Genomic DNA, 27298 nt, shown 5'->3' on the forward strand with positions numbered 1-27298 from the left:
GCATATATCCACTTCAGAATTTGTAATTATATTAGTTTTTACATGGCTAATACATTTGCATACTCAATTGTAAATTTGTAAACAAAAAGTTCACAACTCAGCTAATAATTCATGTATCCACTTCAGAATTTGTATTTATATTAGTTTTTACACGGCTAATACATTTGCATGCTCAATTGTAAAATTGTAAACAAAAAGTTCACAACTCAGATAATAGTGCCTATATCCACTTCAGAATTTGTAATTATATTAGTTTTTACATGGCTAATACATTTGCATACTCAATTGTAAATTTGTAAACAAAAAGTTCACAACTCAGCTAATAATGCATGTATCCACTTCAGAATTTGTATTTATATTAGTTTTTACACGGCTAATACATTTGCATGCTCAATTGTAAAATTGTAAACAAAAAGTTCACAGCTCAGATAATAATTCATGTATCCACTTCAGAATTTGTATTTATATTAGTTTTTACATGGCTAATACATTTGCATACTCAGGTATAAATTTGTAAACAAAAATTTCACAACTCAGCTAATAATGCCTGAATCCAATTCAGAATTTGTATTTATATTAGTTTTTACAAGGCTAATACATTTGCATTCTCAATTGTAAATTTGTAAACAAAAATTTCACAGCTCAGCTAATAATGCCTGTATCCACTTCAGAATTTGTATTTATATTAGTTTTTACAGGGCTAATTCATTTGCATACTCAATTGTAAATTTGTAAACAAAAAGGTCACAACTCAGCTAATAATGCATTCACTTCAAAATTTGTATTTATATTAGTTTTTACACGGCTAATACATTTGCATGCTCAATTGTAAAATTGTAAACAAAAAGTTCATAACTCAGATAATGGTGCATATATCCACTTCAGAATTTGTAATTATATTAGTTTTTACATGGCTAATACATTTGCATACTCAATTGTAAATTTGTTAACAAAAAGTTTACAACTCAGCTATTAATTCATGTATCCACTTCAGAATTTGTATTTATATTAGTTTTTACACGGCTAATACATTTGCATGCTCAATTGTAAAATTGTAAACAAAAAGTTCACAACTCAGATAATAATGCATGTATCCACGGCAGAATTTATATTTAAATTAGTTCTTACACGGCTTATACATTTGCATACTCAATTGTAAATTTGTAAACAAAAAGTTCACAACTCAGCTAATAATGCCTGAATCCACTTCAGAATTTATATTTATATTAGTTTTTACACGTCTAATACATTTGCATACTTAATTGTAAATTTGTAAACAAAAAGTTCACAACCCAGATAATAATGCATGTATCCACGGCAGAATTTATATTTAAATTAGTTCTTACAATGCTAATACATTTGCATACTCAATAGTAAATTTGTAAACAAAAAGTTCACAACTCAACTAATAATGCATGTATCGACGGCAGAATTTGTACTTATATTAGTTTTTACATGGCTTATACATTTGCATACTCAATTGTAAATTTGTAAACAAAAAGTTCACAACTCAGCTAATAATGCCTGAATCCACTTCAGAATTTATATTTATATTAGTTTTTACACGTCTAATACATTTGCATACTCAATTGTAAATTTGTAAACAAAAAGTTCACAACTCAGATAATAATGCATATATCCACTTTAGAATTTATATTTAAATTAGTTCTTACAATGCTAATACATTTGCATACTCAATTGTAAATTTGTAAACAAAAATTTCACAGCTCAGCTAATAATGCCTGTATCCACTTCAGAATTTGTATTTATATTAGTTTTTACAGGGCTAATTCATTTGCATACTCAATTGTAAATTTGTAAACAAAAAGGTCACAACTCAGCTAATAATGCATTCACTTCAAAATTTGTATTTATATTAGTTTTTACACGGCTAATACATTTGCATGCTCAATTGTAAAATTGTAAACAAAAAGTTCACAGTTCAGATAATAGTGCATATATCCACTTCAGAATTTGTAATTATATTAGTTTTTACATGGCTAATACATTTGCATACTCAGGTATAAATTTGTAAACAAAAATTTCACAACTCAGCTAATAATGCCTGAATCCACTTCAGAATGTGTATTTATATTAGTTTTTACAAGGCTAATACATTTGCATACTCAATTGTAAATTTGTAAACAAAAATTTCACAGCTCAGCTAATAATGCCTGTATCCACTTCAGAATTTGTATTTATATTAGTTTTTACAGGGCTAATTCATTTGCATACTCAATTGTAAATTTGTAAACAAAAAGGTCACAACTCAGCTAATAATGCATTCACTTCAAAATTTGTATTTATATTAGTTTTTACACGGCTAATACATTTGCATGCTCAATTGTAAAATTGTAAACAAAAAGTTCATAACTCAGATAATGGTGCATATATCCACTTCAGAATTTGTAATTATATTAGTTTTTACATGGCTAATACATTTGCATACTCAATTGTAAATTTGTTAACAAAAAGTTTACAACTCAGCTATTAATTCATGTATCCACTTCAGAATTTGTATTTATATTAGTTTTTACACGGCTAATACATTTGCATGCTCAATTGTAAAATTGTAAACAAAAAGTTCACAACTCAGATAATAATGCATGTATCCACGGCAGAATTTATATTTAAATTAGTTCTTACACGGCTTATACATTTGCATACTGTAATGGTTGCCTACACTGAAAAATTGATCACAACTATCTACAGTGTAAGTTAACTGAATCAGGCAGCAGTGTATACAGCGGAACGGGACCCTCTTGTTGTTTCTAGCTCTTCCGGGATGGGGGGGTTATTGCTGTTACTGCTTCCGACATTACACGAAGAATTATTTATAGAGTCCCTATCTGAAACTAATAAGCCATCTGATCATGGCTGAAATATTCAGGCTAACTGCCTACAAAAGAAAATCAGAGAAAATCTCCAACTCACAGGACGACAATAATGATGAAAAGGGAATATGTCTAGCACCAGGATCTGTTCGTGGTGTCTTAGCTGTTGTTTGACACACACAGAGTCGCTACCCACCCTACCAATGCCTTTGTACTTTAAGTGTTAGCAAAGACCCCATATTGTAGCTGATCAAAACATTTAAATCCCCAGGTCACGAGATGATTGCATCTACTCCATCATGATATTACTGATTCGATATGACATACTGCATTATTTATTTAAATAATTTCAATAGAAAAGTAACTTAAAGAAATTCTGGTTACTGACATAATAATTTCGAATGTTCGTTTTAATTAATTTGCTTCTTTTCATTTTTTAATTTAAAACAATTCAGTTGCGATTCATTTATGCTTTCATTGTGACTACAAATGTTTTTAAACGAGGACTTAATGATTAGTTTCTAATTTATTTGTATTGTATTTACATATTTTCTGATAAAGTTAGCGAAAAGCAGAATAAAACTACGCGTTCCTAATCATAATTCAAATATTTCATCTTCATAATTACGTTGGTGCTGGTAGCAATAGAGATCTGCAATGCATACACTAGCCAAGAATATAGCAAAACAAACGCATACCGAGAATTAAGATTTGGTAATGATCATTATATACTCAATAAGAGCGCGGCTAGAGGAGCATTTATACGCAATTAGAAGTGTCCAGAATCTGGCAGCCCAAAACAAACAAAAAGAAAAGAATAACGAACAGAGCTTACGGCTCTTCACGGTAGCAGCGGTTGGCTTGGATGATCATATCATGTCACATTAAATTGGTGTTTAAATATATATATCCATTTTTGGATCACTTACCCCCATCCGATCCTCGTTGAAGGCCTTCACGATGACGTGGATGACGAGCTGTTAGCGTGTGTTTAAATGATTGTTAATTTAATGCAACATAAATGATTCGTTGGATCGACCCTGCTTATCGCGTTCTTTATGTCTGGTTGTGCGGGTTTTTAGGGCACATGAACCTAGGTCAAGTTTACGCAATCGCGTTCGCTTAGCTAGCGCATGCACTCTAGATACATACTACAGTTTTCCGAGGCTCAAACGAGCCAGATGCGACCGAAATCTGATTAAAAAAATCCGAAACTTTTACAGTTGCATAAAACCTAACTAAATCTGCACTCCGGATCTAATGCCGGTTTTGTTTATTTCTGGAGGAGTTTACTCCGATCCTACGCCTTCGTCACGCTCTGGCCGAAAATTGTGGTCCCTGGCCACAGCGTTTGTCGTCTCCCTTCCTCTGCCGCAGCTGGCGAAGCGCGGAAAGGAAAAATAAGTAATCCCACGCCGATGACGTAATCGGGGCTCCTGGCCACCGAACAGATTCGCGGGCAGGGTCGCAAAGGTTTTCGCTTCACCTTTGGCAATATTCCGGTTGCCCTTATAGGAAGGTTCGACTAGAAAAAACAACCGTGGTTACGGAGAGAGCTTTCAGTCGTATAAGAAAACTATTTACCGACAGAGGATGATGCAGAGTAAACTGCGGTACGCTTGAGCGTGGAGCTCCAGAAGGTTCCTTCGCCTGTATGTAGGCGTGCAAGCCGAGAAGGCACGCCGTATTGCGCTGTCTCTATAGGAAACCAATATTAATGCAAGTGCAAATGGCTTGAAGTCTCAAAATAATTACCCAAAACCGGTGCGCGACACTGGCGGATGGTTAACTGGTCGGATGCAACGGCCGATGCCTTGTATTAAATTGGCAAAAGGGACACGTGGCACTTGTGTATTAATTTCGCTCACAGATCGACACTTCTGTAGCGTTCGGCGTTGCAGTGAAAAAAAGGAAGAAGGCGGATGTTTTGATCGTGTCGGAAATGATGCTTAATCGATTAATTCGTGCTGTCAACTGTCAATTTCGCACAGCTGATTGTGATCGACTAGGGCTGGAGCATACGATATGACTATCGTAAGGCGCGTATGTCAAATCTTTTGAATTTTACAACGTTAACCTTTTTGTCCAATGCTGCCCATTACAACCACAGATAATCTGGCAAGTAATCGCAGACACGATTAGCTGGAATCAGCTTCGTATATCCTTTGCGTGGTAGGTTCCTATCTCCTTTCCTGCTAACGTTTCCAATAGATAAAACGAACTACCTAATTTCTTCTTAATTCGACACTTAGAAAATTGGTGTCCTAACTTCTTATTGTAATTCTGACTAAAATTACTTAAATGAAAGTTTCGCTTAAAGACTTCTTGACCTTCTTTAAATACAATATGATTAGCTCTTAAATTGTATTGTTTCACATTAGTTTCATATGCTTTACGACTATTCTTTTTGATTTCTTCGCGAATTACAGCTAATTGGTCTACTCTATCCAATCGAGTCGATTCTTCTAATAACGATAATTGTTTCAATAGCTTATAATCAGATCCATGATTAATCATATTAAAGCCAAAGAGAGCTTTATAAGGAGAACAACCTAAAGACTGATGTAATGCAGATCGAAGAGCAGACGAGATACCTGTCAAATTTACATCCCATTCTGTTTGATCTTCTTGAAGATATGATCGTATAGCTGCCAATAAAGAACGATTGACTCTTTCGGCCGCATTACTTTGCGGTGAATAAAGAGCTGTACATATATGACGAATACCCCATTTGGTTATCATGGCCTCGAATTCTTTTGCCTTAAACTGGGATCCATTATCACTAATTATTGTCTCTGGTACTCCAAACTCACAAAAAATTCGCTCGCACAAAAAGTTATTAATGGCGGCCGTAGTGAACTTTTTAAGCGGACAGAGCCAATGATATCGGCTAAAATGGTCAAGTACAATCAGGAATCCAGTATAACCTCTTTTACTACGAGGATAAGGTCCGAGTATATCAACGTACAATCGTTGAAAGGGTCTGATTGATACACTCTGCTCACCCATGGGTGGTCGTAATATTTTATTTGGTGCTTTTGTCTGTTTACACATTGCACACTCATTTACATAATTTCGAACCTCTTTTGACAATCCTGGCCAAAAAAGATTACGTCGTAGTCTCTCAATAGTTTTGTGTATCCCTCCATGGGCTGACACGACACTATCATGAGCCTGCCAAATTGCAGCACTTCGCAGCTTTTCAGGAACCCAGAGCTTCCAACTATCCGCTTCCTGTTCTGTATTTCCCGATGGATGGTCCGTCCGTATGTAAACGAATTTCCCATGGACTCGTAAATCCGGAAACTTATCAACATTCTGTTCTACTCGCTTTCGAAGTTCTTCATAACTTTGTTCCGTAAAAGCATCAGAATATAAATCGATTTCGGGTCCAACAAACTCTAAACTCTCAATGTGTTCCTCACAAATCCTCGATAAGGCATCTGGTACGATATGATCCTTACCTTTTCTATGAGATATGGTGAATTTAAATCCTTGTAACCGAAAAATCCATCTGGCAAGACGACCTGATACATTTTGTTGTCTCATCAGCCATAGCAGACTGGAATGATCAGTTACCACCTCAAATTCTTGCAACTCTAAATAGCAACGGAATTTTTCTATTGACAATATTACAGCCAAGCATTCACGCTCTGTAACACTATAATTACGCTGTGACTTGGAAAGTTTCTTTGACATAAAAGCTATAGGCCTTTCATCTCCTGCTTCAGATAATTGTACTAAGACTGCTCCAATGCCAAAGTCGCTAGCATCGCAGTGAAGAAAGAATTTCTGCGAAAAGTCAGGATTATGTAGTACAGGAGCAGAGGTAAGTTTCTGTTTTAACGCATTCATCGCTTCCTGAGCTTCAGCAGACCATTTAAACGTCTTACTTTTTGACAACAGTTCGGTGATGGGAAAAGTTAATTCAGCAAAATTTGAAATAAAACGACGATACCAAACACATACACCTAAAAATCCTCTGACTTGTTTGATATTACGAGGTGGAGGCCAGTTCAGGATACAGGAGATCTTGGCTGGGTCTGTGGAGATACCTCCTTCGCCAATAATGTATCCCAAATAATTAACTTTGGTCACACAGAAATGACTCTTGCTGACATTCAGCGTTAAGTTTGCCTTACGGAATTGCTCTGCAATTCGAATCAGGACAGACAAATGAGATTCAAAGTCTTCGGTCACTATGCATAAATCGTCTAAATATCCAAACACACAGTGACGGAGATCTGTAGGAATTAGATCGTCCATTAGTCGACACATAGTTGATGGAGCGTTACATAAGCCGAATGGCATTACAACAAATTGAAAGAGAGCTCGACCTGGCACTGTGAAAGCCGTGAGTGGTTTTGCTTCATCCGTTAACTGAATCTGCCAATAGGCATCCTTTAGATCCAATTTACTAATAATATTAGCCTTTGGTAAGCGAGAGAAGATCCCATCAATGCTTTGTAAGGGGTACGCATCTTTTTTCGTTGCTTCGTTTAATTTCCGCGCATCTAAACAAAGTCGGACTTTATTTGGCTTAATTACCATACGAATTGGTGAGCTCCAAGAGCTGTTAGAGGGTTCTATTACCCCAAGCTCTAGCATCCGATCGATTTCCGCATAAAGGACTTTTTCGACGGCTGGACTGACAGGGTAGTGTCTCTGTTTCACTGGCGTGGCCAATCCCACGTCAATGTGATGCTTTAGTAAGGAAGTACGCCCTAAGCCTTGTTTCGTAAAATTTGGAAACAATTCCTTCACCGCTTCTAACTTTTGTAGTTGCCTCTCGTTGAGCGGATAGGAATCCTGGACAATTTGAGTTACTGAAGGGCTCTCGATTGCACCAACTATACTCGGCGCTAATGCAAAAGTTCTCCAGAAATCAATTCCTAATATAAGTCTCTGAGCTATGGTTGGAATAATGTATAATTCTATTACATTTTCATTATCTTTATATTTCATTTTAACTTTCAAAATTCCTAAAACCTTATGGGCCTTGGCATCCGCAGTTTTAACTTGCGATACGATGGCTTTATATCCGGGAAAACAACTGAAATCCTGCAAAGCTAAATCGGCTCCTATACAGCTAACATTTGCTCCTGTATCAAGCAAACCCCATTCTGTAAAATTCAGAAAGGAAACATTTGCATAACTTCGTCTGTCTGAGATGTTTTGAAAAATGGTCGATACTACATTACGTTGCTTACTTTTTAAATTGCTATAATAATTTTTCAATCGTTTTGTATTCCGTTTTCGTGGCTTTGTTTTTTCATTAAAGATTCTATCTCGTACTAAATAATAATTTCGAAGCCTGTCTTCGTACGGCCGAAATGCTGTTTTCAAATCCACTGACTCTTGCGTGGTATTTGACTTATCTAATATTTTGGATTGAAGATCAACTATTTTCATTTTTGTCTCATCCTCCAACCTTTGACCTAAGGAGTTGTCTAAGTCTTTGTCTACGTCTGGGTATGAAGCTATGAGTGGGACTGGGACATCCGATTGTTCTGGGATGCCCCCGCCTTTCGGTTTTCCGAACGATTCTTACAGTTCAGACAATTGGGTTTATAGACTTCCGGCTTGCCACATCCGTAGCAAAATATGCGACGTTCTGCTAAACAATCCTCAAATATATGACCCGCCTTGGTACAGTTCCAGCAAATAATTTTCGAGGGCGCTCTCAAAGCCGAAATATCCTTGTCTAGTTCATCGATCTCTGTCTCTGTCTTTGAGTCTTCATCGACAGCGTAAACTCGGTAGTTGGTCTCTTTGGGTTTTGCTTGAGTACGGATTGTTTTGGCAGCATCCTGCAGAAACCTTTCTCTCTTTTGGACCAACTTTCGTAAGTGTTCCATAGAATAGATATCTTCAAAAAGCAACCTATCTTTCATATCCGTGAGCAAATTTCCCTGAACTAATTCAATTAATTCGTTTTCTTCAAAATGCACTGACAATTTATCCATTAGTTTGCAAATGGATTCGTAAAAGGTATCAAACAATTCGCCAGGTTTTTGTTTACGAGCACGAATTTGTTCGCGTAGCTCGGTCATAGATCGACTTTCTTTATATTGGGCACGCAGCGCGGTTGCAAACTGTTGCCAGTTCAGGTTCTCGGTCTGTTTATGCATTCGCCAAAACCAAGAACTAGCCTTGCCTACTAACAGCTGATGCACATTTCGAACAAGCGAATCAAAATCATTATTAAGATGTTTTCGCGTTAATACTTGTACTCGATATAAAAATTCTTCCACCGACAAACCCTCAGATGTCCCTTCGAAACGCACACCCCACTTCTGAATAATATCTGCGACCTTATTCGTTGCTAGAATGGATGAATTATGAGAAATGAGACTTTGGTTAACCGTGGGTGTTCTTTCTTGTTGTCGATTTTCCTGATTGTTTCTCACTGTTAATGTTTGCATCATTTGCCTTACAGTTTCTCGAACTAAAACTTCAATGTCCGGTTGCGACCAATTATCTTCGTTTAGATTATCGTCACTCCGATTAAATCGTCTAGGCAGTCTGCCTCTTCGTGCACCTCTTCGTATTGCACCTCCTCTCTCCATATTAGTGTTATTACCCCTTGCACCTCTATTACTATCGACAGCTGCCACGTTAGGTATTAACTCTGGTTGCTGCGAAAAAACTTCTGCCTCTGTTGGGGGATTTTCTACAAGTTCTAATTGTCTAGCCACTGAACGAGTATTTGGACGTTTATTCGCAGTAGTTCCTGGTGGATCGTTTCTCAGCTCTGGAGAGAAATTTCCAATAACTACTTTAACATCCTTCAACAGAACTTTTGTAAAACAAGAAGGACATTCATTCTCTTTATCCGGATGAAACTTACTCTCAACACAAGATTTATGGAATACATGCTTACAAGGTGTCATCGCACAAGGCTGTGTATCCACCATTGGCTCTTCGCACAATAAACAAACATCTTGGTTAGCCATTGGAGCGAACGTTTTATCAGGAGTATGATGAAGTGGCATAATGTTTTTGTTTAGGTTCTACAAATTTGTGTTTATTTTGTAATAATCTCTCGTTATATTTTATTTATCTCGTTTTGACCTATCTTTGGGGATATGAATGATCTGATCGTAGTTAACCTGGTTCCGACATAATTTATTTTGGTATTTTTATTTGTTTATTTATTTTTTTTTTTTAATATATGTTCGGGCTATTTCCTCTAATTGGAATGATACTTGATTTTCAGATATTTACTAATCGCAACTAACGGACACATGTACACTTACGCATACCCTATGTATTCCAGTCAATCCAACTTTGCAAACAACTAACCGATAAACCATTTTCTCACTCCTCTGATGATAGAAACTGAAGCTACTCTACAGCTCAAAAACCGATAGCTATACTTCGGTCGTCAGAGTTCACACTTGCAAACCTACGATATCCAGAAAGTAGAAACTATAGTTATAATATGCACTGCAGACCACTCTCAATAATTTATCATTCGAAAACAAACGAGCTATCTATCTAGGGAGCTCGGTTGCTTTACTTTTATTGGTCGATCTTACTCAGCGCACGCAAATAATTCGATATCCGAAAAAAAATAAAGTACCTCCTAGACATTTGGGCTTAAATAACTGAAATCTCTCGTTATGTAGAATTCAATTATCGCGGCTCCACGTGTGGGCGCCAAATACTTATGTAATGGTTGCCTACACTGAAGAAAAATTGATCACAACTATCTACAGTGTAAGTTAACTGAATCAGGCAGCAGTGTATACAGCGGAACGGGACCCTCTTGTTGTTTCTAGCTCTTCCGGGATGGGGGGGTTATTGCTGTTACTGCTTCCGACATTACACGAAGAATTATTTATAGAGTCCCTATCTGAAACTAATAAGCCATCTGATCATGGCTGAAATATTCAGGCTAACTGCCTACAAAAGAAAATCAGAGAAAATCTCCAACTCACAGGACGACAATAATGATGAAAAGGGAATATGTCTAGCACCAGGATCTGTTCGTGGTGTCTTAGCTGTTGTTTGACACACACAGAGTCGCTACCCACCCTACCAATGCCTTTGTACTTTAAGTGTTAGCAAAGACCCCATATTGTAGCTGATCAAAACATTTAAATCCCCAGGTCACGAGATGATTGCATCTACTCCATCATGATATTACTGATTCGATATGACATACTGCATTATTTATTTAAATAATTTCAATAGAAAAGTAACTTAAAGAAATTCTGGTTACTGACATAATAATTTCGAATGTTCGTTTTAATTAATTTGCTTCTTTTCATTTTTTAATTTAAAACAATTCAGTTGCGATTCATTTATGCTTTCATTGTGACTGTTGAGCTATTGAGCTTTTTCAATAGCTGTCGAATTGTCCAATTGCTTTTGACCCAAAAAATACGCACTTGTTTTAAAACGTTATAAATTAAATGCAATATTTATTAGCCACGAAGTTTTCTATCAATTATCAGCGCAGGCCAGCCGAATTGCCGCTGCGGATATTTATGACCCGAAATGGTCCGAAATTGGTTATAGGCAAATATTTAAGCTGATCGTTTTCAGGCGTAGGTGAAGACAAACGGAGACGAACTGACAAAAGAATTTCTGCTGCAGTTAGCGGACGGCCAAGGGCAGCTATGCAAATAGAGCGAGAGAGTGATAAAGTTTATGTTTTGCAGAAGGCAGGAGGAGAGGTAAAGCTTTGCTACGCAGAGCAAATTTATTGTTGTTGTTTAGCCGCTGGGTCATCAGGTGCGGGCTGCATAACCAGACATTCTCCCCCCGTTGGAAGACAAGGGCTTTCAACTTCATCCTGCTTCGGCAGCACACACAGCTTAGCAACTGCGCGATTGATGAGGCCAGTGGCGGTCTTCAGCACAGCGACTCGAGCCACATTGTCGGATCCAGCGACGAGGTTGACCACTCGAGCTAGTGGCCACTTGAGGGAGGGCAGGTTTTCGTCCTTAACCAGAACGACATCACCGAGTTGAACATCCGTCTTCTGTGTGCGCCACTTGGAGCGCTGCTGAAGGAGCGTCAGGTACTCCCTTTTCCAGCGGGACCAGAACAGTTGCTGGTAAAACGAAATTTTCTGCCAGCGATCCAACCGATTGAGGTTCAAATTAGTGTAGTCAGGCTCAGGAAACAAGGCCAGAGGAGCAGTACCCAAGAAGTGCGCCGGTGTCAACACATCAAGATCGCCAGGGTGTTCTGAAAGTGAGACTAAAGGACGAGAATTAATGATTGCCGCGATGTGGCAAACGAGAGTGCGCAGGTCATCAGCGGGCAGTATCGCAGGTCCAACAGATCGGTAGAAGTGGTACTTCGCAGTCTTCACAGCCGCCTCCCATAGACCTCCAAAGTGGGGTGAGCGAGGAGGAATAAATCGCCATTCGATACTGTCAGTCAAGCAGAATTCATCTATTGCGGTTTGGTGGCTGGCATTCAGGAACAATCGCTTTAGATCAGCCAACTCGTTCTTAGCGCCTACAAAATTAGTCGCATTGTCCGACCATATGCGGGCAGGCTTGCCACGAATCAATATAAAGCGCCTCAATGCGCTAAGAAACGCTGAAGTGGAGAGATCCTGGACCAGCTCGAGGTGAACAGCCTTTGTGGAAAAGCAGATAAAAATGCAGACGTAGCACTTAATGGGTGCCTTATTCCGAACTTCCGACTTGTGATAGAAAGGGCCACAAAAATCCAGTCCAGTCACCTGGAAGGCGTAAGATGCGCTGACGCGGTCCTCCGGAAGATCCGCCATAATGTGGCCAGCAACATGTGGCTTGGCCCGAAAACAAATTATGCATTTGCTCACAGCACTCGCAACCGTCTTGCGGCCACCAATTGGCCAAAACTGCTGCCGGATTGAAGCGAGCAGGGAGCGAGGTCCAGAGTGTAAGTTGCGCCGATGAAAATGCAGGATTATTGCGCGGGTTACAGGATGCTGACGAGGTAATATCAGTGGATGGCGTGCCTCATAGTCCAGAGCAGAGTTTTTCAGTCGACCGCCAACACGTAAAAGCCCAAGTTCGTCGATAATGGGCGAGAGCGATGCGATGGAGCTGGAGGCCTTTATTGGCCGTCCTCGAAGCAGGCAATGATACTCGTCATTAAGATGAACCCTCTGAATGGAGCGAATGAGCATTTGGGTGCCACAGCGAACATGTTCCGAAGTGAGACCTGGTTGCCTGATACGATGGCGAAACTTGTAGATGTAGCCGAAGACATGCTTTAATTTTTCCCACGAGTTGACGAATTTGCAGTACAAGGATACATCAGCAGCTGCCGAGATGCCAATCAAAGCAATCTTTTTAAGGTCAGGAAGAGTCTTCAATGCAAGGCAGGACTCTGGCCATTGAGATTTTTCCTTTTGAAGATAGTCAGGTCCATGAGCCCATAGGTTAGAAGCTACCAGTTCACTGGGAAGAGCACCTCTTGACAGGATATCTGCTGGATTGCAGCTCGTAGGGACGTAGCGCCATTCCATTCCAATTGTAATAGACTGAATTAAAGAGATTCGGTTAGCAGTAAATATTTGAAAACGTGACGACTCATCTCTAATCCAGGACAAAACAACTGCAGAATCCGACCAGCAGTAGTAGGAGCACGAGAATAGCCCCATTTGTTGTACTTCTTGAATGAGTTGAGCCAGCAGCACGGCAGCAGACAACTCCAGCTTAGGGACCGTGAGAGTCTTCAGTGGCGCCACACGAGATTTAGCGCAGAGGAGATGGGCAATCCTTCGGTCATCCTCCATGGACACGACGTAAATGCAGCCTCCGTATGCGTCAATACTGGCATCACTGAATCCGTGGACTTCGATCACGTTGTTTGGGTTCAGTGCTAGTCGAGGAAACTGGAGCTTTTGCGTCTCACAAATATTGGCCGACAAACTTAGCCACGATGAATTAAGCGCTGCAGGCAAGCTTTCGTCCCAGTCGAGTCTCTCTCTCCAGATCTTCTGTAAAAATATTTTGGCTTTAGTAATTACAGGACAAATAAGACCTAGAGGATCATAAAAGCAAGCGATCGTAGACAAGACTGAGCGCTTGGTTGGTTTGGCAATAATTTTCATTGGCGATGTGGAGAACAGCAAAACGTCCGACGACGAATCCCAAGCAAGTCCAAGCGTTTTTGTAATGTCGCTGCCATCGTCGAACTTCAAGAATGAATCCCTTTCGGCCTCTGGGATTTGCTGCAGCAAAGCAGGATCGTTTGAGCACCATTTTCTCAACTTGAAATTGCCCCTTTCGAGAAGTCCAGTGGTCTGCCGCATGATCTCCAAGACGTCTTGTGTCGAGTTGCCTCCTGTGATGAGATCATCCACGTAGAAGTCTCGCAAAAGTATTTTGGCGCCAAGGGGAAACGATGCCTTCTCATCTTCTGCCAACTGATGCATGGCTCGAACTGACAGAAACGAGGCAGGTTTAGTTCCATAGGTGACAGTGTCCAGCCTATAAACACGAATTTCCTCTTGCCGTGAATCACGCCACAAAATGCACTGCAAGTAACTATCCGGCTCAGCAATCCGAACGCATCTATACATTTTGCAAATATCGCCGGTTAGGGCGACAGGAAATGTGCGAAACTGCAACAATGTGTTGAACAATCTCGGCTGCAAGGTGGGCCCTGCCATGAGCAACTCATTCAATGAGTATCCAGACGATGATTTGGCAGACCCATCAAAGACAACACGCAGCTTCGTAGTTGTGCTATCCTCTTTAATGACGCAGTGATGCGGCAAATAAAACTTGCATAAATTCCGTGAGTCTAAATCCACAAGAGACATATGATTCAGATCGAGGTACTCACGAATAAATGCCGAGTACTGAGCTTTGAGATGAGGATGACGATCCAGTTTGTTCTCCAGGTTAACGAAACGACGATAAGCTTGTTGATATGAATCTCCCAGGATTTCAACACTATGCTTGGTTGGCAGGCGAACCGAGTATTCTCCTGACGGCAGCCGAGTAAAGTTGGCGTTGAAATGAGCTTCACAATCGAGTTCCTCTTTGGTACGTTGAGATCCAGACTCTCCAACGTTTTCAACTTCCCAAAACTTCCGCACAACGCTCTCCAGACGAGCGTCATCTCCGACTAACGTCCCTGCAGTAGCTTGGACCGCCAAGGCCGCTGACTGGCGTGGCGCTGATCCTCCGCCAGTGACAACCCATCCCAATCGAGATTTTTGCAACAACGGGAGCCCATCAGACAACTTAATTTGGCCAACGCATAGCAGCTCAAAGAATAGACTTGCTCCAATTAATAAGTCAATTCTTTGTGATCTGAAGAACTGTGGATCGGCCAGGCGAATGTTGGAAGGTATGTTCCAGTCCTCTGGGCTGACGGTGAAGCTAGGCTGGTCGTCCGTGATGGCAGGCGCAACCAAAGCCGAGATACTGGAGACGAAATCTGAAGCTTGAGACTTTAGAGTAATATTTAAACCATCCGAGCAAAATTTAGAGTCTCCAAGTCCAGATACAGTGGCCGTGGATTTGACTTTCGGCAACTGAAGCGAGTGTGCGAGGCGAGAAGTAATGATATGCAACTGAGATCCCGAGTCGAGCAAGGCGCGGCAAGGAACCCACGAACCAGAGCGATTTTGCACACTGATGACTGCAGTGGCAAGCAAAACACAATCCGTATCAAGATTCTGAGCGACTAAAGCAGCGGATTGCGATGACGACGAAGCGAGTGAGAAGTTTGACGATACATTTGGAACAGCATTTGACGACGATGGCACGTTAGGTGGAGCAGGTTGTGGGGGCGCTGTTACAGGCGGTGCGGGAAAGTGTAGAAGGCTATGATGCTTAGATCCACATGCTCGACAGGAGCCCGAACTACAATTCCTCAATTGATGTCCAGATTTGAGGCAGTTTAGGCATAAGGCTAGCCGTTTAGCTTCACGCAGACGAGCTTGAGGAGAAAGGCTGGAGAATTGAGCGCAATTATAAATGCCATGATTTGCACCCTGGCACATAACGCACAATCTGGTCGAGGCTGTGATGCTAGTGGCGACAAACGAACTTCTCCCATGACTGCTGAACCTCCTGGGCCTTGAAGCTTGCGCACTGCCACCATTGGATAAAGCAGCATGCTCCACATTCTCCAGTTTCTGGCATCGCTTCTCCAGAAATTTAGTAAATTCTGCGCAGGTGGGTATTTTGTCCAGAGAGGCAGACTCTTCCCATTTAGCCTGGGTAGTCGGGTCAACTTTTTGCAGCAGCGTATGAACAAGAATGCAACCAGCGATCTCCTCCAAGGTTCCCAAACTCTGAAGCGCTCGAAGATTGGCATTGAGCTTATCGGAGAGCTCACGCAGCTTCACAGCTGATGCACTTTCCACCTTTGACAAACCAAAAATATCTGTTATGTGAGCCTGAAAAATAAGGCGTTTATTATTGAAGCGATTGTCAAGTAATTCCAGCGCTACTCCATAGTTAGAGTCAGTGATCTCCAGCGAACGAACGGCATCTAAAGCTGGACCTTTCAGGCATGATTTCAGGTGCTGCAGCTTCTCAATTGGAGCCAGATCACTATTCCTATCAATAATTGTCAGGAACATTGAAATAAAATCGGCATACTCAGTGTAGCCGCCGCTGAAGGTTGGCAACTTAAGCTCAGGAAGGCACGATCTTCTTGGAGCAGGCGCAGCGGCCTCCATGGCCACCTCTGGATGCATGGTTGAACACGGAACTCCTTGGAATTTGCGCTTTCCCAGCTCTTGCAGCACCACCGATCTCATGGAGAACACCAAATCCTCAAAGTCGTCCCGCGCTTTGCTGCCAATTTCCCCATAATCGAGTTCCTCCAACGAATCATGAGCCAATGAGAAAGAGGCTTCGGTTTTATTTATAAGCTCAAGTTTCAGGGTGAGCTCCTCCTCAGGAACGGCCTTAACCCTATCGGCAGTAAGGCCAGAAGCAATTTTTTGAGCATGGGCAGCTATCGCGTTTGCCCTACGCTTAAAGAGCGTAACTCGATTGGGCGGCGAAAACTGAGGAGTTTCTGGGGTCGACATTTTATTTTATTAGCTCACAATATAAACTGCAGCCAACAGTTTGACATGCACTGCAGATTTTTCTTTGTACCGCAATGATGCCCGCACACAAGCGAAAGTATTTTGTCAGAGTTAATGCACAAAATAAGCGGGAAGCGAATTCGAATAGCTGTTACCGACGGCAAATGAACAGCAAGCAGGAGAACGAGAGCAAAGAGTACACGCAAAAGTACCGGTGCATATATGTGTATGTATGTATGTACGTTTGCCTAGCGCGGCGCGGCAACGTACAGCCACAAGCAATGCACTAAACGAAATTGTTTACGCGCTTGGCACAATTATTAAACCGAAATGTTTAATGTTTTTACTAGCCAAGATCACGTCGGGGTCACCAAATGTTTAGCTATTGAGCTTTTTCAATAGCTGTCGAATTGTCCAATTGCTTTTGACCCAAAAAATACGCACTTGTTTTAAAACGTTATAAATTAAATGCAATATTTATTAGCCACGAAGTTTTCTATCAATTATCAGCGCAGGCCAGCCGAATTGCCGCTGCGGATATTTATGACCCGAAATTGTCCGAAATTGGTTATAGGCAAATATTTAAGCTGATCGTTTTCAGGCGTAGGTGAAGACAAACGGAGACGAACTGACAAAAGAATTTCTGCTGCAGTTAGCGGACGGCCAAGGGCAGCTATGCAAATAGAGCGAGAGAGTGATAAAGTTTATGTTATGCAGAAGGCAGGAGGAGAGGTAAAGCTTTGCTACGCAGAGCAAATTTATTGTTGTTGTTTAGCCGCTGGGTCATCAGGTGCGGGCTGCATAACCAGACAGTGACTACAAATGTTTTTAAACGAGGACTTAATGATTAGTTTCTAATTTATTTGTATTGTATTTACATATTTTCTGATAAAGTTAGCGAAAAGCAGAATAAAACTACGCGTTCCTAATCATAATTCAAATATTTCATCTTCATAATTACGTTGGTGCTGGTAGCAATAGAGATCTGCAATGCATACACTAGCCAAGAATATAGCAAAACAAACGCATACCGAGAATTAAGATTTGGTAATGATCATTATATACTCAATAAGAGCGCGGCTAGAGGAGCATTTATACGCAATTAGAAGTGTCCAGAATCTGGCAGCCCAAAACAAACAAACAGAAAAGAATAACGAACAGAGCTTACGGCTCTTCACGGTAGCAGCGGTTGGCTTGGATGATCATATCATGTCACATTAAATTGGTGTTTATATATATATATCCATTTTTGGATCACTTACCCCCATCCGATCCTCGTTGAAGGCCTTCACGATGACGTGGATGACGAGCTGTTAGCGTGTGTTTAAATGATTGTTAATTTAATGCAACATAAATGATTCGTTGGATCGACCCTGCTTATCGCGTTCTTTATGTCTGGTTGTGCGGGTTTTTAGGGCACATGAACCTAGGTCAAGTTTACGCAATCGCGTTCGCTTAGCTAGCGCATGCACTCTAGATACATACTACAGTTTTCCGAGGCTCAAACGAGCCAGATGCGACCGAAATCTGATTAAAACAATCCGAAACTTTTACAGTTGCATAAAACCTAACTAAATCTGCACTCCGGATCTAATGCCGGTTTTGTTTATTTCTGGAGGAGTTTACTCCGATCCTACGCCTTCGTCACGCTCTGGCCGAAAATTGTGGTCCCTGGCCACAGCGTTTGTCGTCTCCCTTCCTCTGCCGCAGCTGGCGAAGCGCGGAAAGGAAAAATAAGTAATCCCACGCCGATGACGTAATCGGGGCTCCTGGCCACCGAACAGATTCGCGGGCAGGGTCGCAAAGGTTTTCGCTTCACCTTTGGCAATATTCCGGTTGCCCTTATAGGAAGGTTCGACTAGAAAAAACAACCGTGGTTACGGAGAGAGCTTTCAGTCGTATAAGAAAACTATTTACCGACAGAGGATGATGCAGAGTAAACTGCGGTACGCTTGAGCGTGGAGCTCCAGAAGGTTCCTTCGCCTGTATGTAGGCGTGCAAGCCGAGAAGGCACGCCGTATTGCGCTGTCTCTATAGGAAACCAATATTAATGCAAGTGCAAATGGCTTGAAGTCTCAAAATAATTACCCAAAACCGGTGCGCGACACTGGCGGATGGTTAACTGGTCGGATGCAACGGCCGATGCCTTGTATTAAATTGGCAAAAGGGACACGTGGCACTTGTGTATTAATTTCGCTCACAGATCGACACTTCTGTAGCGTTCGGCGTTGCAGTGAAAAAAAGGAAGAAGGCGGATGTTTTGATCGTGTCGGAAATGATGCTTAATCGATTAATTCGTGCTGTCAACTGTCAATTTCGCACAGCTGATTGTGATCGACTAGGGCTGGAGCATACGATATGACTATCGTAAGGCGCGTATGTCAAATCTTTTGAATTTTACAACGTTAACCTTTTTGTCCAATGCTGCCCATTACAATACTCAATTGTAAATTTGTAAACAAAAAGTTCACAACTCAGCTAATAATGCCTGAATCCACTTCAGAATTTATATTTATATTAGTTTTTACACGTCTAATACATTTGCATACGTAATTGTAAATTTGTAAACAAAAAGTTCACAACTCAGATAATAATGCATGTATCCACGGCAGAATTTATATTTAAATTAGTTCTTACAATGCTAATACATTTGCATACTCAATAGTAAATTTGTAAACAAAAAGTTCACAACTCAACTAATAATGCATGTATCGACGGCAGAATTTGTACTTATATTAGTTTTTACACGGCTTATACATTTGCATACTCAATTGTAAATTTGTAAACAAAAAGTTCACAACTCAGCTAATAATGCCTGAATCCACTTCAGAATTTATATTTATATTAGTTTTTACAGGGCTAATTCATTTGCATACTCAATTGTAAATTTGTAAACAAAAAGGTCACAACTCAGCTAATAATGCATTCACTTCAAAATTTGTATTTATATTAGTTTTTACACGGCTAATACATTTGCATGCTCAATTGTAAATTTGTAAACAAAAAGTTCACAACTCAACTAATAATGCATGTATCGACGGTATAATTTGTACTTATATTAGTTTTTACACGTCTTATACATTTGCATACGTAATTGTAAATTTGTAAACAAAAAGTTCACAACTCAGATAATAATGCATGTATCCACGGCAGAATTTATATTTAAATTAGTTCTTACAATGCTAATACATTTGCATACTCAATAGTAAATTTGTAAACAAAAAGTTCACAACTCAACTAATAATGCATGTATCGACGGCAGAATTTGTATTTATATTAGTTTTTACACGTCTAATACATTTGCATACTCAATTGTAAATTTGTAAAAAAAAAGTTCACAACTCAGATAATAATGCATATATCCACTTTAGAATTTATATTTAAATTAGTTCTTACAATGCTAATACATTTGCATACTCAATTGTAAATTTGTAAACAAAAATTTCACAGCTCAGCTAATAATGCCTGTATCCACTTCAGAATTTGTATTTATATTAGTTTTTACAGGGCTAATTCATTTGCATACTCAATTGTAAATTTGTAAACAAAAAGGTCACAACTCAGCTAATAATGCATTCACTTCAAAATTTGTATTTATATTAGTTTTTACACGGCTAATACATTTGCATGCTCAATTGTAAAATTGTAAACAAAAAGTTCACAACTCAGATAATAGTGCATATAACCACTGCAGAATTTGTAATTATATTAGTTTTTACATGGCTAATACATTTGCATACTCAATTGTAAATTTGTTAACAAAAAGTTCACAACTCAGCTATTAATTCATGTATCCACTTCAGAATTTGTATTTATATTAGTTTTTACACGGCTAATACATTTGCATGCTCAATTGTAAAATTGTAAACAAAAAGTTCACAACTCAGATAATAGTGCATATATCCACTTCAGAATTTGTAATTATATTAGTTTTTACATGGCTAATACATTTGCATACTCAATTGTAAATTTGTAAACAAAAAGTTCACAACTCAGCTAATAATTCATGTATCCACTTCAGAATTTGTATTTATATTAGTTTTTACACGGCTAATACATTTGCATGCTCAATTGTAAAATTGTAAACAAAAAGTTCACAACTCAGATAATAGTGCATATATCCACTTCAGAATTTGTAATTATATTAGTTTTTACACGTCTAATACATTTGCATACTTAATTGTAAATTTGTAAACAAAAAGTTCACAACTCAGATAATAATGCATGTATCCACGGCAGAATATATATTTAAATTAGTTCTTACAATGCTAATACATTTGCATACTCAATTGTAATTTTGTAAACAAATAATAATGTAATGTATCGACGGTATAATTTGTACTTATATTAGTTTTTACACGTCTTATACATTTGCATACTCAATTGTAAATTTGTAAACAAAAAGTTCACAACTCAGCTAATAATGCCTGAATCCACTTCAGAATTTATATTTATATTAGTTTTTACACGTCTAATACATTTGCATACTCAATTGTAAATTTGTAAACAAAAAGTTCACAACTCAGATAATAATGCATATATCCACTTTAGAATTGTAAACGCCAAAATGAATCCGGTATAATGCGATCTTTATTATATTAACACACTTTCGACTTCTCTCAATTAACGCACGCCACCGAATGAATCGGCGTCGCTTCTTTTCCTCTACTTATACCTTCCGATGCGTAAGCGAGATAGGTATACGTACGTATTTATCCCTTAATGCTAATGTATGAGATAGACAGAGATGACAGTGTTATACTTAATTCTAACGGGGCTTTTATCTTGTATGCCTCTTCAATACAATGGGCTTTATCCTGACTCTATGCTAATATAATGTACAGTGGGCCTTATGTGTATCTAGCCTACCACAACTCGGCCGTCCTGACTAGCTGATCCCCTGATCATGGTTTATATTACTTATTTGTACATATATTTACAATGAATTAAAATGTTTCTTCTATTTATACATATTTACATATTATTGCGGTTTATCATAATTATTATTGCTTAATCGTGCTTTTTCTTTTTGCCTATCCAATGCCTAATATTTTGAATGCTCCAGACACCTTGGTAAGGGTTACGAGATACCTGAAAACCTTCTACGTCCTTTAACAAAAACCTGTCGTTTCTTAATACTTTTGAAATTACATATGGACCCTTATTTTTTGGAATTAACTTTCTAGAGACACCTGCTGTGCAGTCGAAATTTTTCACCATCACATAATCTCCTTTCTTGTATTCAGATGGCTTTCTTGCTGTCTTATCATAATGCTTTTTGTTATATGCTTGAGCTTTTCCTTGATTCTTTTCTGCTTCGGCTCTAATTTTCTTCAAGTCCCTTTCTTCTGGAGTATTATCTATTTCTTCTAGTTTTTCTTTTAACTCATCCACAACTTTTCCTCTCTGTTCTAAGCCAAACAGCACTTTGCTTGGGGTTTGCTTGATACTACGGTGTTGCGTATTATTTAACACGTGTTCAACTTTATCTATTACTGTGTCCCAATATATACCTTTCTCTGGTTCTATTAGCTTCGCTATCATTGGGCCTAAACTTCTATTGACTCCTTCAACCTGCCCGTTAGCCTGAGGTGATCCAGTCGCAATCTTCATATGCTTTATATCAAACTCTAACACAAACTCATCGAACTCTTTGGATGTAAAACAACTTCCCCTATCTGAGATGATGCATTTAGGCTTGCTATATGCTCTAAAATAGTCCGTCAAGGCGGTGATGACTTCCCTTGTATTAGTAGTCTTTGTGGCATATAGTCGTACAAACTTTGTAAAACCGTCGATCACGACGAAAATATGTTTTTTTGATCTACCTGAGTCGACTGGACCATAATGATCGATGTGTATTAGTTCGAATGGTTTGCTACCTTTTGGAATGCAATGCAGAAATCCTTCTTTGCCTGTTTTAGGTGAGAACGCCACACATTTCAAGCAGTTTTCTATATGGCTTAGGCATTTTTCTTTGGCACTGGGAAACCAATAAGATTTTAAAATACTATCCAACATTTTGTCTCTACCTACATGTCCGATCTCATTGTGATATTTATATAGAACATGCTCTTCCATGTCCATAGGAACATAAAATAATAGTCTGCCATCGTTGCATTTTCTATAAATAATTCCGTTTCTCATTTCAAATAACTTATGTTCGTCTTTTTCTAACCGTTTTTTAATTTCTTGAACTTTTGGATCTTTGGCCTGGCAGATTACTAAATTATCTTCAAACGTATTCGATTCTACAATCAGAATATTTGTGCATCTACTAAGAGCATCAACATGCTGCATCTTTTTTCCTTCTCTATGTATGAGCTCATAGCCGTAGTTTTGGAGCTCTAGCGCCCATCTGGCTATTCGCGGATTAAGCTCAATCTTATTCAGGGTTAAAGTAAGGGAATTGCAGTCAGTAATAATTTTAAAACGTTTTCCATATAAATATATTCTAAATCTTCGCAGTGCGTGTATAATAGCCATTGTCTCCAGTTCGAAACTGTGATATTTTGCCTCAGCGACAGTTGTGCGCTTCGAAAAATAAAATATGGGGTGTAATTTCCCGTCTTCTTTCTTTTGACATAACACAGCACCAAAACAAAGAGCGCTTGCATCACAGTGCAGCTCTACTTCGTCTTTGTAATTGTAAATAGCTAAAACCGGTGCCTGCACTAGCTTTTCCTTAAGCGTTGAAAAACAGTTCATTTCCTTCTCTCCAAACTTAAATTTTTCATCTTTTCTCAAAAGATCGTATAATGGTTTCGCTAATGTTGAAAAATCTTTTATAAATCTACGGAAGTATGAACATAAACCTAGGAAACTTTGAATGGATTGTGTCTTGTCTGGAATTGGAAAATGTTGTATGGCTTCTATCCCTTTGTCGTCAGCCCTAATGCCTTCGCCATTTATAATGAATCCTAAATATTTAATATTAGTTTGAAGAAATTCGCATTTATCCATTCTTAATTCTAATTTGTTTTGAGCTAACCTGAGAAACACTTCCTTTAAGATTTGGAAATGTTCCTCAGTGTCCTTGCTGGCGATCATAATGTCGTCCATGTATACAATTACTTTGTTCTCTCTAATAAGATCCTCGAAAATTCTGTTAACAAATCTTTGAAACACTGCCGATGCAGTTTTCAGGCCCATTGGCATCCTAAGAAATTCGAATTGTCCTAAAGGCGTAACAAATGAGGTGTATTTGACCGATTCCTTATTTACAAACACATGAAAATAACCATTTTTTAAATCAAGTTTCGAAAAAACTTTCTTGTTAACTAATTTGTCTAAGAGGTCATCGATAAGCGGTATAGGATAATTGTCTTTAATTAAAACCTTGTTCAGTTTTCTAAAGTCTATGCATAATCTTATGTCTCCTGTTTTCTTTTTGACTAAAACTATGGGTGAAGTATATTCGGATTCGCTGGGTTGAATAATTCCGTCTTTTAAATATTCATCTAATAATTTTTGTAATTTCTCTTTTTCCGAATAAGCTAGTCGCCTTGGGGCGCAGCTAAATGGTTTTGAAGTTTCCAAATTCAGTTTTATTTCACATTTGACGAAAGGTTCTGCAGGCTTTTCTACGCTTAAGTAATTGCATTTAATAATCTCTTCTAATCGGCAGTTTAAGCCGCGGTCGTTATTTGTGCCGCATATATAACTCATTTGCTCATCTCTCATATAATCAATACTAAAGATTTCTTTAACAGCTTCTTCATAACTAGGCATAACTGTATTCAAAGGCATAACTGTTTCGATAACCGTATTAATAACTGTAGGATTAACTATTTCACTAATTTCAGGACTAACTATTTTACTAATCGCTTCACTACACGTTTCATTAACTGTTTCACTAACTGTTTCACTAACTGTTTCACTAACTGTTTCACTAACTGTTTCACTAACTGTTTCACTAACTGTTTCACTAACTGTTTCACTAACTGTTTCACTAACTGTTTCACTAACTGTTTCACTAACTGTTTCACTAACTGTTTCACTAACCATATGACTAAGTGTATCCCTAATTACTTGTCTATCTTTTTTACTATATAAGGGGTTAACTGTAACCATTTCCAAAGTGTCTAGATCTAATTTTAGCTGGCAAGCTTCCATAAAATTTCTTCCAAGAACTACATTATGACTCATAGACTCGTTTGGGACCACGTACATATAAAAATAACATTTTATTCTTTCTTTTAATATGTAACACAAAATTTTTCCAAATATCTTCAGTTGGCTTTTATTCAGCCCGAAATAGTTCTCCGAAACGGTCTCTAAATTAACTTCTTTGGGTATACTGCTTACTTTCGCAAATGAAATTGGGCTCCCTGTGTCTATGAGGCATTCTGTAATTAATGGGGTTTTAAAACTATTGTGAAAAAAAATCTTAATCTGTCTTACATAGTTGTTTGTGTTCGCACTCTTGCGTTCCGGACACTGTCCGACGAAATGTCCCATCGTGCCACAGGCGTAGCAGGAACCGGGCTCCCTCTTCGGTTTGAGGCACTCCTTGGCGAAGTGCCCTTTGGAGTTGCAGTTGGCGCACCGCAAGTCCTTATTGGATGCAACTCTTCCAGATAGCTGCTTTGTCGAAGTGCCTCCAGTTTTGCGCTCTGGTAAACGGACTTCCGCGAAGGCTCTCAGAATCTGCATCGGCTCGGAAAAGCACTGTATGCGCGCCTGGTTGCGCAGCGCTGGTGCTGGAATCCCTTCTATGATGTTCTCCAGAAGCTCCTCCAAATCGATGTTGATGTCGTTAGCTAGCATGACCTTGTCCTCGAAATAAGCGGCGAACTTCTCTTCTGGAAGCCATTGACGTCTTTGGAATGCGCTTCTCAGCTCTCCTTTGGACATTTTAACGCCAAACGTCATAATAAGTTGTTCGCAAAGTTGATCGGCCGGCTCCAGAATGCGCGTGGCGTTTGCGTGCAGCCAGCGTTGTGCGTTTCCCTTCAGTTTGGCAATCAGAAGCATATGCATGCAGCCATCGTCTAAATTATACACCTTGCCAATGTTCTGAAGCTGTGTGACCCAATTGCGCGCACACACGCTGCCGTTGTATTCCATTGTAACTTCTTTTGCTAAAGCAAGCGATGCTGCCGGAGATTCCAGTAGTTTGTTTACATTTGTGTTCATGCGTTGATCAACACTTCCATCGATCTGTTTTCCAACACTGGTATTGTCCGGACCAATGTTATCGGTGGTGATGGTCACTTTGGTGCTGTTAAACTTAACAGCGTCGCTGTTGGCGCCAATGTTAGCACTTCTAGAATTTTCCATGGCATTTTCGATGACGTCATGGATTTGGTGAACATGAACGGATTTGTTCTTGTTTGCGCCGTCGATCTCTATGTGAATCCTCTGCAATACGGCCATGCTCGCGTCTATTTCCTCACGAATCTTCTGTAGGGTGGCTTTTTCGGCATCCACGAGCGATAGTTGTTCAAACTCGCAATTCTCCGAGGCTTGCGACGTCATTAGCTGCGCGTCGCCTGAGACCTCTTGCAAGTCTCCACCCTGCTGCTCCTGCAGTATCAGCAAAGATGCAGCTCCATCTGTCCCGTTCACTGGTTCTGCTGCCGGTTGGTTGATTGGTGGCTGATCGTCCTGGCTGCTCGATGTCTTGGCTGGCGGGTCGCCACGTGTCTCCGGAGAAATAGCTTGCAGACGCGCTATTAATTCCGCTTTAGTGCCGGAAGTCGGGCGTCCGAGGGCTCCCAACCAGTTTTTAAGTTGGAGTACCGAGAACTGCTTTAATTCCATGTCAGGCATAGTGAGTTATGACCACTTCTGATGTTGTAAACGCCAAAATGAATCCGGTATAATGCGATCTTTATTATATTAACACACATTACAATACTCAATTGTAAATTTGTAAACAAAAAGTTCACAACTCAGCTAATAATGCCTGAATCCACTTCAGAATTTATATTTATATTAGTTTTTACACGTCTAATACATTTGCATACGTAATTGTAAATTTGTAAACAAAAAGTTCACAACTCAGATAATAATGCATGTATCCACGGCAGAATTTATATTTAAATTAGTTCTTACAATGCTAATACATTTGCATACTCAATAGTAAATTTGTAAACAAAAAGTTCACAACTCAACTAATAATGCATGTATCGACGGCAGAATTTGTACTTATATTAGTTTTTACACGGCTTATACATTTGCATACTCAATTGTAAATTTGTAAACAAAAAGTTCACAACTCAGCTAATAATGCCTGAATCCACTTCAGAATTTATATTTATATTAGTTTTTACAGGGCTAATTCATTTGCATACTCAATTGTAAATTTGTAAACAAAAAGGTCACAACTCAGCTAATAATGCATTCACTTCAAAATTTGTATTTATATTAGTTTTTACACGGCTAATACATTTGCATGCTCAATTGTAAATTTGTAAACAAAAAGTTCACAACTCAACTAATAATG

At 39.2% G+C, this 27298-nt stretch overlaps 3 protein-coding genes and 1 long non-coding RNA gene across 4 annotated transcripts; all 4 read right to left on the reverse strand.

The window, feature by feature from the left end:
* Positions 1-4083: 4083 nt before the first annotated feature.
* LOC138929505 (uncharacterized) lies at positions 4084-5249 on the reverse strand. Its single transcript, XR_011445788.1, has 3 exons — positions 4590-5249; positions 4419-4532; positions 4084-4359 (listed from the first exon to the last, which is right to left on the reverse strand). It is a non-coding gene; the product is annotated as an uncharacterized lncRNA (long non-coding RNA).
* Positions 5250-11544: 6295 nt separating this feature from the next.
* On the reverse strand, positions 11545-16848 carry LOC138927860 (uncharacterized). The gene has a single exon (XM_070288941.1). It carries the CDS (start codon positions 16846-16848, stop codon positions 11545-11547), a length of 5304 nt encoding a protein of 1767 aa, XP_070145042.1.
* A 1582-nt stretch (positions 16849-18430) lies between these two features.
* LOC138929504 (uncharacterized) lies at positions 18431-22929 on the reverse strand. The gene is made up of 4 exons (XM_070288942.1): positions 22885-22929; positions 18937-18994; positions 18766-18879; positions 18431-18706 (listed from the first exon to the last, which is right to left on the reverse strand). The coding sequence occupies exons 1-4, from the start codon at positions 22927-22929 to the stop codon at positions 18471-18473; spliced, it is 453 nt and encodes a 150-aa protein (XP_070145043.1). The 3' UTR covers positions 18431-18470.
* Positions 22930-25012: 2083 nt separating this feature from the next.
* On the reverse strand, positions 25013-26184 carry LOC138929506 (uncharacterized). The gene is made up of 2 exons (XM_070288943.1): positions 25252-26184; positions 25013-25196 (listed from the first exon to the last, which is right to left on the reverse strand). Exons 1-2 carry the CDS (start codon positions 26128-26130, stop codon positions 25185-25187), a joined length of 891 nt encoding a protein of 296 aa, XP_070145044.1. The 5' UTR covers positions 26131-26184; the 3' UTR covers positions 25013-25184.
* Between the last annotated feature and the right edge of the window lie 1114 nt (positions 26185-27298).

This window comes from Drosophila kikkawai, unplaced genomic scaffold (genome assembly GCF_030179895.1).
Source record: "Drosophila kikkawai strain 14028-0561.14 unplaced genomic scaffold, DkikHiC1v2 scaffold_256, whole genome shotgun sequence".
In the NCBI taxonomy this organism is placed as follows: domain Eukaryota; kingdom Metazoa; phylum Arthropoda; class Insecta; order Diptera; family Drosophilidae; genus Drosophila; species Drosophila kikkawai.

Bases quoted from the DNA above. Each gene is read 5' to 3' on its own strand.
- LOC138927860 (XM_070288941.1), bottom strand. From the start codon at position 16,848: ATGTCGACCCCAGAAACTCCTCAGTTTTCGCCGCCCAATCGAGTTACG.
- LOC138929504 (XM_070288942.1), bottom strand. From the start codon at position 22,929: ATGGAAGAGCATGTTCTATATAAATATCACAATGAGATCGGACAT. The intron at 18,995-22,884 runs GTAGGTAGAGAC...ATTTAATACAAG, and splicing joins ATCACAATGAGATCGGACAT to GCATCGGCCGTTGCATCCGA. The intron at 18,880-18,936 runs GTAATTATTTTG...GGTTTCCTATAG, and splicing joins GTGTCGCGCACCGGTTTTGG to AGACAGCGCAATACGGCGTG.
- LOC138929506 (XM_070288943.1), bottom strand. From the start codon at position 26,130: ATGGAAAATTCTAGAAGTGCTAACATTGGCGCCAACAGCGACGCTGTT.